We start from the raw sequence: 18,877 nt of genomic DNA, 5'->3' as shown, positions 1-18,877 counted from the left end.
ATTAAAGTAAGAAAATATGCCAGACAAATGTTTCACCCAACAGCTTACAGTGAAGCATATCTGAAATAATTTAAACTATATGGCATGGTATTTTCAAGCATATGCTCTTAATTGTTGAAACAATTGATGTTATCCATATTTCATACTCGTATCCAATCGTCATTAAAATATTTTAGTGTCCTTAAATTTTCGTACACTTGTTATTTTTGTCTGTAAAATTTTCGGACAACTGAACTTATTGAACATCTTTTTGTCTAAATATTCAGCCACAATTTTTGTTTAATATTTTTCGTTATTAAACTATTAAGTTTGCTCTTTTCCTCATATAGCAATAACTTTTTTTAATTGTACATACAGCTTACTGCTTTTTCTATATTTTTCAACTCCTATGTAAGAGATGGGAATTTACTAAAACAAACGGTCTCACAAACTTTGAACACAAAATGAAAACAAAGTCAAATATGCCAGTTTTTAATTTGATAAGCAAAACATTTACACTGTTAACAGGTATTATTTGTATCAATGCTCCATTATAACAAATTGGCAGGATTTCAAATAAAAGGGTTACAACACATGCATCAAATAGTCTTAAAAGATACTCAATGATCTGCCCATATACCTTTACAAAGGTATCGTTTTAAATCAACTCAACTCATTAACAACACACACAAAAAAGAAGTCTCCAACCTAAACACAGCTAAGTGAAATCAAATCAAACTAATTTCACATTATCACCAAAAAACTAATTTCTGTCTAACAAATCTGGCAGGTTCAACTTCTGCACAATGACAGCAGGTTTTATTAAACATCTTATGACAAATTTAAGCTTTGCCAGGGCCTATTCTTGCCCAATCGAAATGGCAATTAAGTCCTTTTCTTGAATTGTTAAATTTCAGTTATCATGTTCGTTTTCTTTTCCTTCTTTCACATGGTCTTGATTTTAGGAACCTTTTGCTCGTAAATGTTTGTGGTGAACTCAAAGTTGAGTCATAACTTCAATTGCCATACAATCTTTGAAAAGACTGGGCCCAGAAGTAAATACAAATAGTGTTCTGACCAATACATATTCATAAACATTGATAAATAAAAGAATTATGTTAAAAAAAAAAATTAGAATTATATGTCCCCACATGAGGCTTACACCTGATATCTCATAAAAATGTATTAACTAATCACTTCTATTTGGAACAACAATTTGGTGTAATGTTCATATCGCCAAGACTGAAAATTATGATATTGTTGAGAATTATTCTTTTTTTTTAATTCCAATAATTTTGCATAATAATCCTGCACAAAAAGAATGGCAGAGCCAACAACGTTAATGTATCGCCTAAAAAACATTGTGCTAAAATATTAATGCATAAGGTATGAACATACTAATGGTAGAACAACTTTAATATTTATGATACCTTAAAGCGAGATTATACTATTTTGTCAAATATTTATTAATTTATATAACATGTGTTAAAACGTAATAAACATATATTTCAATATAAATTAAAACAAAAGTGATAATGCGAAATAAGCCAGATATTTAATTCTGAAATCGAAAATGTCTGTACAGTCGAATTCGCCAGCATGTAAATCATGCATGTACAATGTGAATCTAAATGTAATTCAACTGTTCATTTTAAATTCCTGCAACAATATCTATTCATACGACACATAAACACTAACTAAAAAGACGAATACTTTGGTTATTGTAGGAAAACATGTACGAAACATCTTTGTCACAATTGGCTCGGGGGCGCTAATTTGTCTTTGCTGCATTTTATGAAATTCGTCTTCAATGTATAATTTTATCTTGCCTATTATGTGTTATTGTAACATATTTTATCAATATTTTACAATTTAACACATATAAAAAATCGTATAATCTCGCTTTAATCAATAAAAAATATGCGAAACCACATTTTCCCAACACAAATTAAAAGTTTATTTCTTTAACGACCACATAACACATGAAATACTTTTATAATGCCCTTACCTTAACTATATGATTAGAGAAAAATATTTAGTTATATGTGAAAATACTGTATTTGCTTTCTATTAAATAATAGATAGATAAAGCTAAACACTCCAAATGGGGATTGGTAACACCTTTGAAAAAACTGATGATTGTCTTTTTCTGATCAGATTTATTTTGGTTGATCCAATTGAAATTACAAATCTGGGGATCATCTTTTTCCAACCAGAATCGATTTGTTTGGTCAGATTAAAATTGCTTATTTCTGAAACCTAACCTCTATTCTGACGTACAGTTGTTAACTGGAGCTGAAACAAATACAGTGCATGATATATTAGCTTGTAGCAAAACAGGTTTGGTTGTAAACTATTTAAGTAACCTATATTTGTTCATCTTGGAACTTCATCTATAAAACACATTGAAGTTTTAACTGTTTTTATACCATGTTTAATAATACTGCTCGTGTTATAAAAAGCTTAACCAAAGCAAAATAAGATAACAGTGTGAATAACAAATTGACGGTGAGTTGAGAAAACAATTTCAAGATTATAAAACAATAATTATGATAAAAATTAATCATTTTAAGCAGACAACAAGAGAACTGATTGTAAAAAAAAACTACTGCTAATTACAGAACACAGCATGACAAGGACAAGTAAAACACGCCTCATGGGTTCCACGAACAAAATGACTTTCAACAAGGCTCTTTTATTAAACATAACATTCATAATGTTATTTATCTTCTTATGAGTTACATTTCAAATGCAAACTCCATGCCCATTTGTCAGCAAAGCATTTAAGTTATTTTACTTATCACATTTTATGTCAGTTACTTTTAGAAATATTCACAAATGAAGGTGGAATGGACATACGAACAGAGTCATTTATTACCAAATTTGGCTTTTTAAAAACTTTATAATTCGTACTGTTCGAGTCACCAAGCAGTGTGCCAGACAGACAGGCTTACCCAATCACAGATTGAATTTAGGCAGAACATCATTTAACACAGGTAGGGGACTTATAAATAATATATGCCACGAAATGTTTTAAGATTTTTGAAATTGTTTTAGGTCCCTTTAGACAATGTTATTATAAATATTGACATTTTTTAAACATTTTTTTTTATCAATCGGAGCCCATATGACTTTCAACAGCAATCCCACTTAGTTACCATCAAAACGAAGGTATTCCAAACCTGTCGATATTGAGACGTCCCACGATGTCTCGAACCTGTGATATTAACTTCTCGTTTTTCTGAGGATGCTCCAGAATGACAGAGTGTAGCCTAGCCATGTAGTTATCAATTGTCTCCAACGTGGGTATCTCATTGGTACCTGGAGGGAAAAACAAAGCCAAATTGTGTAAAATTACAATAGTAGACAGGGCATGGAATACCAGATATTTGGGATTAATTGCTGTAACTGTGCTCCTAAGGAGTCAGAAATGAGAAAACAGAAATCACAATTAAATTTTAACAATTCCTATATTCTACACACTAAAGTGCAGCTGTCTCATTTATAGCCAAGTCAAAGTCCTGATTATAATAATTCAAAAGCATGCAAGGTCTTGAAAAAAATATACAGTGCAAAACATGACTAAGCTAAATAACAGATATAACATGAAGTTGTACATAATTTTTCCTGTAAAAGTTTCAAATGTTCCAATTTTTAAATCCCCAATAAAACATAAAAATCTTCTAAAAAATTTTTTTAAACCTCCAAAATCAGAGTTTAGGGAATTCAAATTTCCAGTTTTCAAAAGTTAAAAAAAGCAGGTCACTCACAATGGTATAATTGGAAAAAGAAAGGTACCTGGCAAGGGAATTGAGCCAAAGTTAGCAGTCAGCGTCTGCCGTAGAGCATCAAGGTGACCCTGCAGAGCCATGTTGTTGTTTCGCTGCTGAATCGCCTCAACTTGCAATTTCTCTATCGCCTACATGAACAGGAGGATATTTCTTGCTTTCATTGTTTCATGGAATTTTATTCCACAAGTGGTTTAAGAAAACAATTGCAAAAGAAATATGGTAGAATGTTATATGGTTATATGTATACACAGGGAAAATTAAGTGACTGTTGCATTCTGGTGGGTTGTATGGTACGAGTTAATTGTGTGACATTGTATTCCACGATTCCACATTGCAATAAAGCTCACAGAACCCCACAGTCTTGTAGTATTCTATTTATTATATACATGTACCTCCTTACAATATAACAAATAAAGCGTACTGATGGAATCAACTTTTTTTTCCAAAAAAAAACATTGTATGAAATACTTGTGTATTGGGCATGTCAAAAAATAACACAGATTTTTCTAAATGCCGCCGGCGATATAATGGATATTAAGGATACATGACACAAAGAGTAATTAATATTTTCAGCCGTTTGATACTGAAAAAGGTTTCACTCTGTAAGGTATGGAATTCCAATCTTCTTTTCTGTATTTGACACCAAAAATACACCAGCATTTCATTAAGATTATCTAAAGGTATACATATTTGTATAATAAATAAAAGTATTTTTACAAATAGCTAAGCCTTAAGTGTAAATATATTTTTATGACCACGAGTGAAATAAATATTAGATCATTTTACTGACAGTACAAATTTCCTTTATACCTAGGACAATAAATAAAGTTTGGAAAATGTAACTTCCATGTCACATGCTATTAGATTCCAAAATCAAAATGTTGTAATTTGTGCTTCATATAAAGCAAACCATATTTTTGTTCAAAGGGTAAGATACAAATTAATTTAATGTAGTTAACACTACATTTTCAATAAGCACATCTTTCACAATTGTCCTGTATACTTCAAACTTAGCCAAGTCTCAAACCTGTTTCATGTTATCAATGTGCTTGCCGAGAATGGCATTCTGTTCTTCTAATTCTGTTGTCTGCTTGCGTAACTGCCGAAGCTCAGTCTCTCTTGCTGTAACCATGGAAACAAACGGGTAAAACATGACTGGTCAACAGACATCAAAATTAGCAGTTCAACCAAGCAAGATTCAATCTAGTAACACTACTTGAGAACTGATGACAATTTAAGAAGTTCTTTGACAGAAAAAAAAACAACAACAAGATTTTCCAAACTTCTTTGCCTAATGTTTAGCCACAAGAGTTCAGTTGGGTTGAGCATGATTGCAAAGTATAATAGGGTTGTATGCTGTTTGTTAATTTTTCATACACAGAAGAGTAATATAAAATTATATTTCAGTTGAAAAACATTAATTTTAACTTCATGCCTTTTTTTTCTCAAAACAATTGAATATGTACCAAAGTTTTCATGAGCTGTGAGACATTTGTCCCACCACTTTAGATAACTTTCAAGAACACTGCATCATTTGTGATTTCTTCAGATTGTGAATGACTGAACACTGCCGCCTTCAACTGACCTTTATTGTGATTGAGGAACTCCTCTGTGAAGATTGGAATCTCAAACATGCCCGGGTCTGGTTCATCTTCATCCTCAACACCAGAGCTTTCTTTCTCAATCTCCACTAGAGAGAAAACAAACAGTGGACAGTTGCTCATTTCTGTGTAATTTATCGTTTACAATTGGCAATATAAAGTAATATTAACAAAATTGCATTGCCTTGAGTTTCAATATATATTTTCAAAGACTGTAAATGCCTTTATAAGCGTAAGGCTTTCCATGCAATCGTGTTAAAATAAACAATAGCACCGCATAACGGGTGCCACGCTCGGCTGCGAAAGCTTGTAAGATTTTTTTTGGATTTTTTTTAGAGGTCACAGTAACCTTGACCTTTGACCTAGTGACCCAAAATGGGTGTGGCGTGTAGAACTCATCAAGGTGCATCTACATATGAAGTTTCAAAGTTGTAGGTGGAAGCACTTTGATTTTAGAGCGAATGTTAAGGTTTATGTTCAAGTTTTATATTAGAGGTCACAGTGACCTTGACCTTTGACCTAGTGACCCAAAAATGGGTGTGGCATGTAGAACTCATGAAGGTGCATCTACATATGAAGTTTCAAAGTTGTAGGTGAAAGCACTTTGATTTTAGAGCCTATGTTAAAGTTTGATATAAGAGGTCACAGTGACCTTTACCTTTGACCTAGTGACCCAAAAATGGGTGTGGCGTGTAGAACTCATCAAGGTGCATGTACATATATAGTTTCAAAGTTGTAGGTGGAAGCACTTTGATATTTTAGAGCCAATGTTAAGGTTTTAGCACGACACCTACAGCGGACGACGAGCTGGCTATGACAATAGCTCGTGTTTTCTCAGAAAACAGCCTCGCTAAAAATGAGTTTTTATTGAAATAGAATGATCAAATACATTTTGTCCTTAAAACATGAATGCTTAAGTTTATTTGATACATAAGAAAAAGGCAAAAGTGTGTGTGTATGAAGTTATTCAGCACTTTTAAAGTAAATATTTACCAGAACTTGCTTTTTAATATGGAAGTTGTGAATATACGGGATTATCAGGTAATGAATGGAGACAGGAAAAGTAATAAGTACATTGTATGCAGTATTAGATTTGGGTTAATATGGATGTATTGGGGAATCAGGTGAGTTGGGATTATACCTATCTATGTGGAAAAGGATTACAACCAAATAAAAATACATCATTATCAATGAATTTATACATGTCTTTACCTTTAATGTTTTAGTCATAACACAAAAATAATTTCATTTGACTCAACAAACGTAAAAAAAAACGTATGGAGGGGGCGGGGGGCACTTTTTCCTAACCTACCCCTAATGGCCCATGGGCTTCTGAAGAAATTTCTCTTAGAAGCACAGAGAGATGAGGCTGACTGTTCAGCTATGTTTAAACTATTATAACACCGAGTTAAGGATGAATGTTTGGCTATGTTTCACCATTATAACACTGAGATAAGGTTGAATGTTTGGCAATGTTTCACTATTATAACACAGAGATATGGTTGAATGTTTGGCTATGTTTCAACATTATAACACAGAGATAAGGTTGAATGTTTGGCTATGTTTCACCATTATAATACAGACATAAGGTTGAATATTTGCTATGTTTCACCGTTATATCACAGTGATACGGTTGATATTTGGCTATGTTTAACCATTATAACACAAAGATAAGGTTGAATGTTTGGCTATGTTTCACCATTATAACACAGAGATAAGGTTGATATTTGGCTATGATTCGCCATTATAACAAAAAGATTAGGTTAAGTATTTGGCTATGTTTCACCATTATAACACAGAGATAATGTTGAACATTTGCCTATGTTTCACCATTATAACACAGAGTTAAGATTGAATGTTTGGCTATGCTTCACCATTGCAGCAAAGAGATAAGGGGGAATGTTCATCTATGTTTCACCATTTAAACACAGCTCTGGGACTGAATGTTCAACTATGTTTCAACATTAAAACACAAAGATGAAGGTGAATTTTCACCTGTTCAAACCATTACATGTAACACAGAGATGCACTGAATGTAACCTATCCTGTACTATTTTAACAGAGGAAATAATGATCACTTTTGTTTTTTCATTCTAGTACACAGATGGAAGAAGGGAAGAAAAAAACTTGAAAAAATACTGAAATCTGCTTTTTAACATCCTGAAAACATATTAAGTTAGTGAACAACAAAAACTTTAATGGAGCATTGAAATCACTATAAATACTGAAAACTTTTACCCAAGGACATACAATGATAGAGATTCAGAATGAATGATCACGTACGTTTAGCCATTTTCTCCTGCTGCTGCCTGAACTGTTTATACGACTCAGTCTTCTGATAGGCCTCCATCTCTCTGTTGTAACGGTCCTTGTCCACCTCGGCAGCGTCCAGGTATTTCTAGTTCAGTTAAAATTTCATAGTATTTGTTCACAGAGCCAATGCTGCTCTTATAGCTGATATTTTAAGAACTATTAGCATTTTATTGAATATCGTTTAGCAAACATGTGAAATGGTCACTTTTTTTAATAATCTTTTTTATCATGACTGATTTATCAAATGAACTCTTTAAAGTTTTGCAGTTAGGGAGTAATTAAGACGCTGAGAATTTCATCTTGGAGAATGATGTGAATGTTCAATACAAAGATAACATCCAGACACACTGTATGTTTGAGACTGGCAAAAATTGTAATGACATAATTATTCAGCTTAATCAATCAGAAAGCAGATCTCAATCAGAACTTTGATTCAAACTCTGTGCAAGTTGAAACAAGAGATGTGTTTGTCAATAACACAATGCCCCCTACTGTGCCGCTTTGATTGATTGATTTATTTTTTTATCATTTGGCAGGTACAGATAATTATCTCCCTTTAAAGCTTATTACTTCCATTGGATTTGTTTTTTTGACCTTTGACCTTAAAGGATGACCTTGACCTTTCACAGCTGAAAATGTGCAGCTCCATGAGATACACATGCATGCCAAATATCAAGTTGCTATCTGAAGCGACATAGAAGTTATGAGCATTTTTCGAAACCTAAACGCAATGTGTGACAGACAGACAGACGGACGGACGGAGAGTCCGATCACTATAAGCCCTTCTTCAGGGGCATAAAAATGCATATTCATCTCTGTAAATATTGCACATTTTTAATAATATCCCATGAAATGTTGCAGATAACTACTTGTTAGCCTTGAAAAATGCTGCACACTTTACAGAAAGGACAGATGATCATGAATATGTTTTATAATATGAGCCTTGTTCTGGGAAAACTGGTCTTAATGCATGTGCGTAAAGTGTCATCCCAGATTAGCCTGTTCAGTCCGCACAGGCTAATCAGGGACGACACTTTCCGCCTTAACTTTTTTGGTAAAAAAGGACTTCGTTTTAACGAAAAATACCATTAAAGCGGAAAGTGTTGTTCCTGATTAGCCTGTGCGGACTGCACAGGCTTATCTGGGATGACACTTTACACACCCGCATTAAGCCCAGTTTTCTCAAAACGCGGCTCATATACAACAGAGACAGCCCTACCTGTTTCTCATGCTGTGGAAGTTTTGACCACTCTGAGCCCATCATACGTGTCAACTCTATGAATGTTAGGGACGGGTTCTCCTGGCGAAGACGCTCTCGTCTCTCATTCAGGAATCTAATTTTAGCAAAATCTATTTTCAGTAAAATCCTTTCTTAGCTAAATCTTCTTTATAAACATCTATTTTAAGCAAAATCTTGTTTTTTATCCCATCATCAGACGTGCATTGTCGAAATAAACCACTGTGAAATAAATTTACCTTTATTTCAGCAGTGCTGAAATATAGCTGTCACGCGCGGCGAAGAATGTTCATATTACTCGGAATCAACTATAAAGTAATCATTTTTAGTAAAATCGAATCAGATTCAACAAAACAAACAATTTGATACCAAGATGTAATATAGTTTTTACACATAATGCAACTCAAAAAGCAAATAAACATTATTTACAAATATTAAGTGCGCGTACTCGTGACGTCATTATTAATACGTCATACGACACAATGCATGTTGTTTCACGCTAAAGATGCAGTTGTTTAGTGTCTTTTTTTTCATTATTTCTTAAAAATCGGGGACGTAGAGGTATGATAAACGAAAAACAGGTTGGTTACTGATCTTTTTGTAATGTATTAGGCTCGACACGATTAAAATAATGAAAAAATGTTTGCTTAAAATATCTTTGGGATTTTCCGTCTAGTTCGATTTTCCTATTCTATGTTTAAAGAAATAATTTACGACTAAGAATATTGATGGGATAAATCGAATACTAGGTCGGTGCCGAATAAAGCAAAGTTTATCCTGCTCGGCACGAAAATCTGAACCACTCGCCAAGGCTCGTGGTTCAGATTTTCTAAGCCTCGCAAAATAAACTTTGCTTTATTCGGCACCGACCTAGTATTCTCTATATACATTTTGGTAAAGCAAAATAACCAATTTTCATCAATAAAATCTATTACAAGTAAAATGTAACGATCAGATGACATTTTCTAATTGCTCAATGGAAGTTTTATACTAGCAAGGTCCTACGGTTTCTTAAATTATAAGCACAGTCTTTTCATTTAAAAACTAAATTTTTGAAAAATATATTAATTTTCAAAAAGATTTTCGTAGTATCTGTGTTTAAATGTTCAGTGGGGCATCAGAGGGGTAGCAGAAAGGATTTGGATGCAATACTCTGTTCTTTTCCTAAGGCTACATTATTTATTGATCTTGAAACACGCAAATTAATCAAAGACAATTGTAGTATTTTTCGGCAACACTAGTACTAATTTATAATTCTTAGCAAAGGGAGAACATTTTCACATGGAAGTTTATTTAACACGGCATCTAACCAACAGAGTAATACAGGATCAGTAAATCAATTTTTGGAGAGAAGTTTGAGAACATAGCCGTGTAACAAATTTTTAAAACTGATTTACATTCTTTCTCAGGTTTCAACATACATGTACTAGCAGGAAAATAATAAGTTACTCTCTATTTATTTACACTATCTTGTTTATTCCTATTCATCATTTAATGTAACTGACTGTATATGAAAAGCTACTGAATTAATATTGCACAAATACATGGTCAGCCTGAAACATGGCTTAGTCAATGAGAATTGAGTATTCTGTATGAGGTAATATAAATGGAACCTCCCACCTAACAAAGCTTTTTCTCACCATTTGAGGAATATGACAATTACCAGTGAGAAAAAAAGATAATTTTGCCATTTGCATCATGACCTAATAACTGCAATAAAATCAGGCAAACAATTGTACCTGATGTATCCAGAGAGGGGTGGTTTGGGGGCATTGGTGTCCTTCACCTTCTTCCTCTTCTTCCCTTTTGGCCACCCACCTTTCCTCTTCTACAATTAAGAATTTTAGTTATTAAGTACGGTAGTCATTTAATTTCGCACTTTATTATTCAAGTTCAGGAATTGTGTTTGTAACAGAGCCTTTGTTGTGTTAACTAACAACTTTTCTTGATTAGTTTAATAAAATATGGTAATAAACCATTGTTGGATTATCTTTACCCAATAGCAACATTTTTCATTAAGGAAAACATACTGATAAATCTTATATCATTAACAGGAACACTATGGCCACGATGACCTTGAGGCACTCACGGTAGTTCATTATATTCCAAGTGTTTACGATGTAACTGCTGACCTAGTTTGAGACCGCACTGACCCTGTATGAAACATGGCCTTGATATTGTCAAGATCCATTCTGACCATGTTTTATCAAGGTTGAATCATCATTGTGACTTTTGATATAAACACGTTTTTTTAACATCTCTGTTGCCATAGTTTTGGGCAACACCAGACCAGATTCTAACTGAGCCTAGATGTTGTGACAATACTAGGTATTGTTTAATTGATTAACTCTTTCAGTGCGGGAACCGAATTTTGAAGGCCTATGCAAACAGTTTGGATCCAGATGAGACGCCACAGAATGTGGCGTCTCATCAGGATCCAAACTGTTTGCTATTCTGACAGTATTCTTTGAAAAAAATCTAAGAAAATGCTAATTTTAGAAATTTAGCAGACAACATTTTAGCAGACAAAAAATTTCCCAGCATGCAAAGGGTTAAACATTCTGACCATGATTCCTCAAGATTGAGTCATAAATGAGGCCTTTAGAGTGGAACCAACATTTTTCTAAGACTTTGTGAGCTAGTTTTTGGACATACATGATCCAGATTCAAAACTAGCCGAGATATTGTTAAGATAAACATTCTGAAAAAATTTTATGTGGCTCTAGATTTATACCAAGCTGAAAATTTTGCAAACAAGTTGGGAATTTAAAGTTGCAAATTAGGATGTGATTTAGAAACATTGTTTAGATGTTCATAGATTGCTATCATCACAGGATTTCACCCAAAATTGTAAATGAAATTTCAACATTTAAGTACAATAACAGTCTTCGAAATTAGCACACGCCCGATCGCCCGTGGCGAGTAAAATTACTGCCGGGCACATACAAAAATTCACGTTTGTGGCCCGCCGGGCATGTAAATTATTGAAGCCAATTGACAGTTTATAAAAAAAAATCGTAAGCGGTTCTTGATATTTGCAGATCTATTTTTCAATTTTGCGAACAAACACCTTGCCGTAAGTTGGAAAACAATGAAATTCAATTGGTTTAACAACACGCACCTGCTTGAACACGTCATCGTTATTGTTTTTGACCGATGCAGTTCGGTCACATTCGGTTCTTATCGACGGTTTCTCTAGACATTAATCGAGAAGATGCTTTTTGAATCGATCATTTCAATCAAGTAATACGCTTCCGTTTTTGTCAATGTAAACAAATGTCATTGTCGACATAGAGGCAGTATCTTAGGTATGTTGGATGGGGCTAAGACCGATAAAGCACTTCCAAAATAGAAAATTGACAATGATTTAGAGAAAAAGGAAGCCAAGAAATGGTACAAGGACACCAGAGAACGCTCTTTTCAAGAGCACTGGTGTAACGATCGACCATCTTAATTCTAGTGATTGATTAGATGTAATTGTATTCACTACTATTGAAACAAATGTTCTGCTTTACTATGAGTAGCATGTAAGTGTTAAAATGTTGTGATTTGTTATAATTTTGGTTAAAAAAGTTTGGGCATGTAAAAAATATGTTGGGCATGTAAAAATTCTTAAGTAACTGGCCCGACTGGCATGTAACTTTTCAAAGCTAATTTCGAAGACTGCAATAACCGTTCAGATCTCACATGAGAGATTTGATCTACTCACCTCCGACTGGTGGGCAGCATTACTGGTAGAGTCTGAAAAATGAACAATAACATGCAAAACTTTTTTTTTAAATGAAGTCATTTTATATAAATTAGTGACAAAATTGCAAAATGCTCGCATCAAAATGCAGGATTCTGCTTCAATTGAAATCCCTGTATAATCCAAAGAGATTTGTTTGCTGAACTGCCTTAATAAGAAGCAGATTAAGTGTAAAAAACTCTTATCAGGAATAATGAAATTCAGGAAAAGTTTTCAGGAGAGAAATTATGTTAACAAAATATCTATCAGCCATTCAGGTGATTCAAATAAGAAACAAACAAGTCCAAATCTTTATGGATGAAATATGATGGCAAGAAAATGCTTCTGGGCTGCTTTGATAAAAAAACACTTTTAATATGACTCTTTCAAGTCCCCTTTCCACTGAAATTCAATATATGCTGACTGAGTCATGCAATTAGTTCTTATGATAATAATACGAATTTTTTTCACTAAACACAATTGGTGGATTTTGTACCTTTGATGTACCATAACACGCATGTATGCTGTTTTCAAACACATGGGCCGTAAAAAAAAATAATTGGTACTTGGTAAGATTAACAGAAAGAAGTTTTTATTCTCAGAAAATCACTTTCTTTTTCAAAAATGTTCTGTGGAATTCTGTTATATTCAATCTAAATTAAAATTCGTTTCTTGATGGATGGTTACTACTTTATATGAATATTACTCGATGCTTGCACATGGTATCACTTGATTGAAAATATGAATTGTAATTATACTGGATTATAGGGCAATGGATAGAGTTGGAACAAGTATGGATCCAGAAATCAGCACACACGGATGGATTTATTAAAATTCTGAAATGAAAGTGGGACTTCCAACTTTATGTCTGGGACGTCAAAAATTAAAGGCATTGAAGTCAGGAGTTCAAAATTGTTTCAGCTAGTGGAACTGGTTTACCGTCCATGGTGAAATCCTGGTGAGGTTGGGGCTGGATAAAAGTGGCTTCAGTTGTGACAAAGCTGAAGAGGAAGAACAAAACAATATAAGTATGTTATATTCCTGTTGAGTCGTGGATAATTTTCATAAAGATGTTACATCACAGATGGTCTTTATATTTCTTTATATATTTTTGTCAAATGTTTATCGTCTGTTAACATCCAAATAATCGATCGTGTTGATAATGTCAAACAGCCATTTTGAAAATAAGCTTCTTCTCGAGTCGTGGATTCTGATTGACTGATCACATTTCAATATTTGAATGCTATAAATAGCCTTAAAACTGACATTGCATGGGAGGTTAATTTCTTGTAAAAAATGTCAACATACGATGTAGCTTGGAAAATCTCACAATGAAATTGATAAAATGAGGATTTTTCCCCTCTCACCTTCCATCGACGTTCAGATCATGACTCTCTTTAGAAGCCTCATCTTCAAACGTGAATGGCAGCTTGATCCCTGACAGCATTGCAGGAAATGGAGATTCGCTCGCTTAACCACCTGCACAACCTGAAGTACACGGTTTATAGCCAGATTCTAAATGCTGTAACAAACGGCCTTGTGACCGAGTGGTCACTGCTTCGATCACTACATGGGAAGCATTCTGAAAAAAGATCTTTCCAAAGGCACAAGGTTCTGGTTCTCCCATGAAACCGAATGTAGTGTTTCTATATCTATAATCATGGGATAGAATGTAGGACATAATCCTCCTGCCGTACATTGCCCCCCCCCTCAACCCCACCCCTACCCCCGGTACATTAGAGGACATTATTCCCTGCAGAAAAAATCCTCCCTGGTTCATAAAAGCAGATAAAATATTAATTAGGTTCATCTTTCTTGACTTCTAATCACATACATCCCCATCCTTATAAATGGGGGTACAGTATTGGTAAAACAAAAGGTCAGATTCCCTTGACAACCGTGGAGCAATGTTTTCTTCATTTCTTTTGACTCTCTGTTAGTTTATTAGAAACCGTTACAATGCCCATTAAGGCAGTGGAAGTGGACAATGCATTTGGGAGATAATGTCAGGGATTTTTCCTTGAGTGATTATGTCCAAGGGGATAATTTCCTTACACCTTAATCAGGGCTTTCCTTTGACCCGAGCTCCCGGGTTTTGACGCTTGAAAATTACAGAAGACCCCTTTTTGACTCTTGAGAAAATTACGTCATGCGTCACATTTGACCCGGGGGAATATACCGACTTGCGTCAACGAGATCAAAAGTTGTTAAGACTAAGCGATAATTGGCTCGGGGCGGAGTATCTCATTTAGTACATGCTAATCGTTAACGCCCGTTTCCAATCATCGAAGCACAAGTCCACCCAGTAGGCGGAGTTTGGTTAATTAAGAAATCTAGTATTGACCAATTAAAACACTGCTGGTTCGATGATGCGCGTATTAAATTTCCATTGTTTATCATAGCGTTTGTTATCAGCTGTTTGCGGAAAAGACGTGTATTAAACCCACCTAGTTGCAATAATCCATCTCCCAGCTATTGACTCTCTGAGCTGTACGTATGTACTCATAAAAGCTCAGAGCAAGAACTATAAATCCACCAAAACAGAATGGACTCATCCGCGTCAGTTTTAATAATATTCAATATAAAATAATAACATCCATATCCACAGAACACCGTAAGGCATATTTTGAGATATTTCCAGAGTATGTCAGAATGTATTTCCATCACTGTTTTACTTCATGATTGCTCAGTTCAAAGACGCGCGAAAGTTATGCTGGCATATGTAATGTCTACAACGACAAATAACACGCTTTGCATCAAAGTTGCTAAAAATAACTATTGAACCGATATAACTGACCTTGTGGCAAAGTGACAATTTTTGCATGAGCTAATTGATAACAAAATACATGTAGGCGTAATAATTGACCGTTTGAGAAGGCATAGAAAATGGCATGTTTGTCGCACGTCTTCAGTGAAGATGGCACATGAAATAATTAAAGGGCGTCGGAATTTTTGATGGGATTAAATACGGAGGCACCTTTTTCGGTGAGTAGAAATAATTTCCTTTTATAGTTTACCGATTTATTTAGGCTATTGTGTTTAGGTACCACCCGTATGTTGTTGTTTTTTTTTGTGATAGCCAGCGGAAATGTTTTTTTTTCACATTTTGTATATCAGTGAGTGACTTTCCATCACAGAATGTGCTGCGCAGGTTTCAGGACATGTGCAAGAGAAGAAAGTGATAGTTTGCTGGTTTTATGTTAGTTGTGTGTGTGTGTAGTCATAGTGTTGTTTTATTACCTTTTCTTTACTAGGGCACCCAAATGAGATCACTCTTTAAATGCATGAATGATTTATTTATTTGCTCAAATGATTGTTGGTTTGTAGAACATATGACATATTGTTTTGCTGTATACATGAAGTAAATGTTGTATTAGAATACATATTTCGTATGTAAACTTAGAGATTTTGTGTAGGACATATGACATATTGCTCTCTGAGATGTTGTGTAAGACATGATATGACATATTACTCTTTGAGATGTTGTTTAGAACATATGACATATTACTCTGCTGTATACATGATGATGAAGTTAATGTTGTATTAGAATACATGTTTTGTATTTATTAATCATTGAAATATTGTGTTTAAATGCTTAGTGTTGTAGTGACAGTACAATGTAAGAAATAAATGTTAACATACATCTATCTTTTAATTTGTTGCTTTTTATATATTATATCTCAGTAATTTGCTTAAATTGCAAAAAATCATTGACTCTCCTGCGTTATTATTAGGACTCTTAAAAGTTTGATTTTGACTCTTGAAAATATGGTCCCAAGAGTCCTTGACTCTTGAGATTTGAGGTCTAAGGAAAGCCCTGTTAATACTGCTAACTGACTACCCTACCTCTAACAACATATAATGCTCAACGTTTTTGGGAAACCTTATAGTTGCAATTATCCAACTTCCAGATATTGACCATCCAGGTACGTATCTCCACATAAAAGCTAAAAACATTCAAGAAGAACTATGGGAAACCTTGATTCAGAATTTCAGTTCTGAAAATGTATTCGCCCTATTTATATATAAGCGTCCAATGAATTTGAATATAAAATTTCCCGCTGGTAGGCAAGACATTTTTACAAATAGACAACGTGCAATCTACAAACAGTAACAGCTATCAAATTTATATTAATAGGTAATTCAATTGATTTCCTTTTGTGAAGTATAGGGTATGAAAAAGGATACACTTCTGTGCTTTTTGCAACAATACCAATTGCGTGTTCAGCATGAAACAATTTTATCTCAAATATGAAGGCATCTCAAATATCAAGGCTTAAGGAATAGAACAGTTTCACACTCAACTCTTGATTTCAATAAAGTTTGCGTGCGCCCCTTTATGATTACAAGATTGTCAGCACCAGAGCGTTTGTACTTTAAGGCTGTGTCGAAATTACTGCCGTATTGCATTCTGTGCACTAGTATGTTTAAGATCATATAAGTATTGTTTTTTCCGATAATCCTGATATTCGTTTCGACCAAAATATTTTCGAAATTGAGCACTAAACATGTAAAAGTATAAAGCTTAAAACAAGCTGTCGTTCCAGCACTTTAATGCATAGCATTGCATCCCGCATTATATCAAGGTCAGTTCGTAGTCGGTACATGTAAAAGAATCGTTATATAAATGCTATCACGTGAACTAGGTGAACTTTATTTCATTTTGCTCATTTATATGATGTATTTCTGTTCTGTATGTATACAGATATATGTAGTTCTTCTTGAATGCTCTGAGCTTTTATGGGTACATATGTACAGCTCTGCGACCCGGATGGTCAATAGCTGGGAGTTGGATTATTGCAACTACTGATATATCATCTTACATGATCATTAATATCGAATAATGCGAAATAAGCAAAGAAATCTTGCAAAACAACCCGTGGTATATTTGCATGTGATGCAGCTGAGAACTGAGCAGAAAAAGGCATTGGCTAACTTGTATCTCTTTGATATAGCTCTTTATCTTGCATCATCACCAACCTGAATCAACTCTATACAGCATATCTTATAAAGATAGTTCTTATTTCTGTCAGGGCCCCCCCAATCCATTTTAGGGGAAGCGGGTCGCTACCCATAACAGGGGGAATTTTTCGCGACGTTTTTCCTTTTGGGGGGATTTTTTACTTACTATCTAATTATTACATTTGTACATGTTTGCACTATATTCATTGCTTATTTCATAATTTAGTATGTTTGACAAGATTAAATTAAAATAGAATTGAGATATATAATAATCATGAGACATCTATCTAAATAAAAAAATAATTTATTTATTTATTATTTTTTTTTAGGGGGAATTTTTCCCCCAAAAAGGGGAAACAAGTATACTTTTCAGGGGGGGGGAATGCGGCCGAATTTCGGTCGTGGATTTGACAGATTGAGGGCCCTGTCTGTTGATTGAAGACTGAGCCTAGATATGTTCTAAGATAATTTTATGAAGATAATAACATAATGAATAAAACATTTTTACAAAAACTGTATTATTATTTCCATACACGATTGTTTCGGTCCTTTTTCAAGTTGGATTGTGGAAAACAAATGTGTCAAAATGCAAGGCTATTTGTTTGCAGGAGTTATAATATTATGATAAATAAGCTCTCTGTTTTACAAATACATGCATGTATGAACATTCAAGCTACTTAGTGCTTTGACTATTATCATTTTTATTTTGACCCCTCATTATTTTGAGACCTTGGGTCATTTTGACTCCTGTTTTTCAAAATCTACTGATCACTGTTATTGTATGTTTATTGTATGTTTATGACATCTGACTCGATTGAGTAAATGTCTACTTTCATTTTGCGATTTCATCCGTTCAATCAACAACTTTCGAAAACGGAGTCTGAACGAGTTCAATTTTGAATGTTATTGAAATGTTATATACACAACTTGAAATTGTCATAACTTGTTTGATGCAAACACCAGTGACCTAAACATCAACTAACATGAGTGTTGCGATAACAAAAACGACATGTTCGTTTGTTTACATTATTACCAATAAACACCAGAGGGGTGGGAAAACTCACTGAAAATGGCGAATTGCTCGTTGGCGTATGAATACACAAAATATAGATTGTGATCATAGAACTCTCAAATATTGATTTATTACATTTGATCACACACAATACAAACATCTTATGCACTTATTGTTGAAAATAAGATAATTGCGCCATTGTGATAGACAAAAACTACACAGATTAAGGTGTTATTTTTCGGAAGTGCAAAACAC

At 34.0% G+C, this 18,877-nt stretch overlaps 1 protein-coding gene across 7 annotated transcripts; it reads right to left on the bottom strand.

Moving 5' to 3' along the window:
* Positions 1-455: 455 nt before the first annotated feature.
* LOC127851100 (high mobility group protein 20A-like) lies at positions 456-18,712 on the bottom strand. Of its 7 annotated transcripts, none has more exons than XM_052384622.1 (12): positions 18,675-18,712; positions 14,016-14,136; positions 13,588-13,649; positions 12,631-12,662; positions 10,661-10,749; positions 8,904-9,018; positions 7,655-7,769; positions 5,356-5,460; positions 4,798-4,892; positions 3,778-3,898; positions 3,138-3,300; positions 456-2,274 (listed from the first exon to the last, which is right to left on the bottom strand). In XM_052384622.1, the coding sequence occupies exons 2-11, from the start codon at positions 14,093-14,095 to the stop codon at positions 3,140-3,142; spliced, it is 975 nt and encodes a 324-aa protein (XP_052240582.1). In that variant the 5' UTR covers positions 14,096-14,136; positions 18,675-18,712; the 3' UTR covers positions 456-2,274; positions 3,138-3,139. The 7 variants fall into 7 exon arrangements, with proteins under 7 accessions (XP_052240582.1, XP_052240588.1, XP_052240583.1 ...); XM_052384628.1 differs by having other exon boundaries at positions 3,162-3,300; XM_052384623.1 differs by lacking the exon at positions 18,675-18,712 and adding an exon at positions 18,644-18,668.
* Positions 18,713-18,877: the final 165 nt, after the last annotated feature.

Source organism: Dreissena polymorpha, chromosome 11, assembly GCF_020536995.1.
Source record: "Dreissena polymorpha isolate Duluth1 chromosome 11, UMN_Dpol_1.0, whole genome shotgun sequence".
In the NCBI taxonomy this organism is placed as follows: Eukaryota; Metazoa; Mollusca; class Bivalvia; order Myida; family Dreissenidae; genus Dreissena; species Dreissena polymorpha.
The sequence above is the reverse complement of the archived record's forward strand: the minus strand, read 5'-3'. Positions and strand labels throughout refer to the sequence as shown.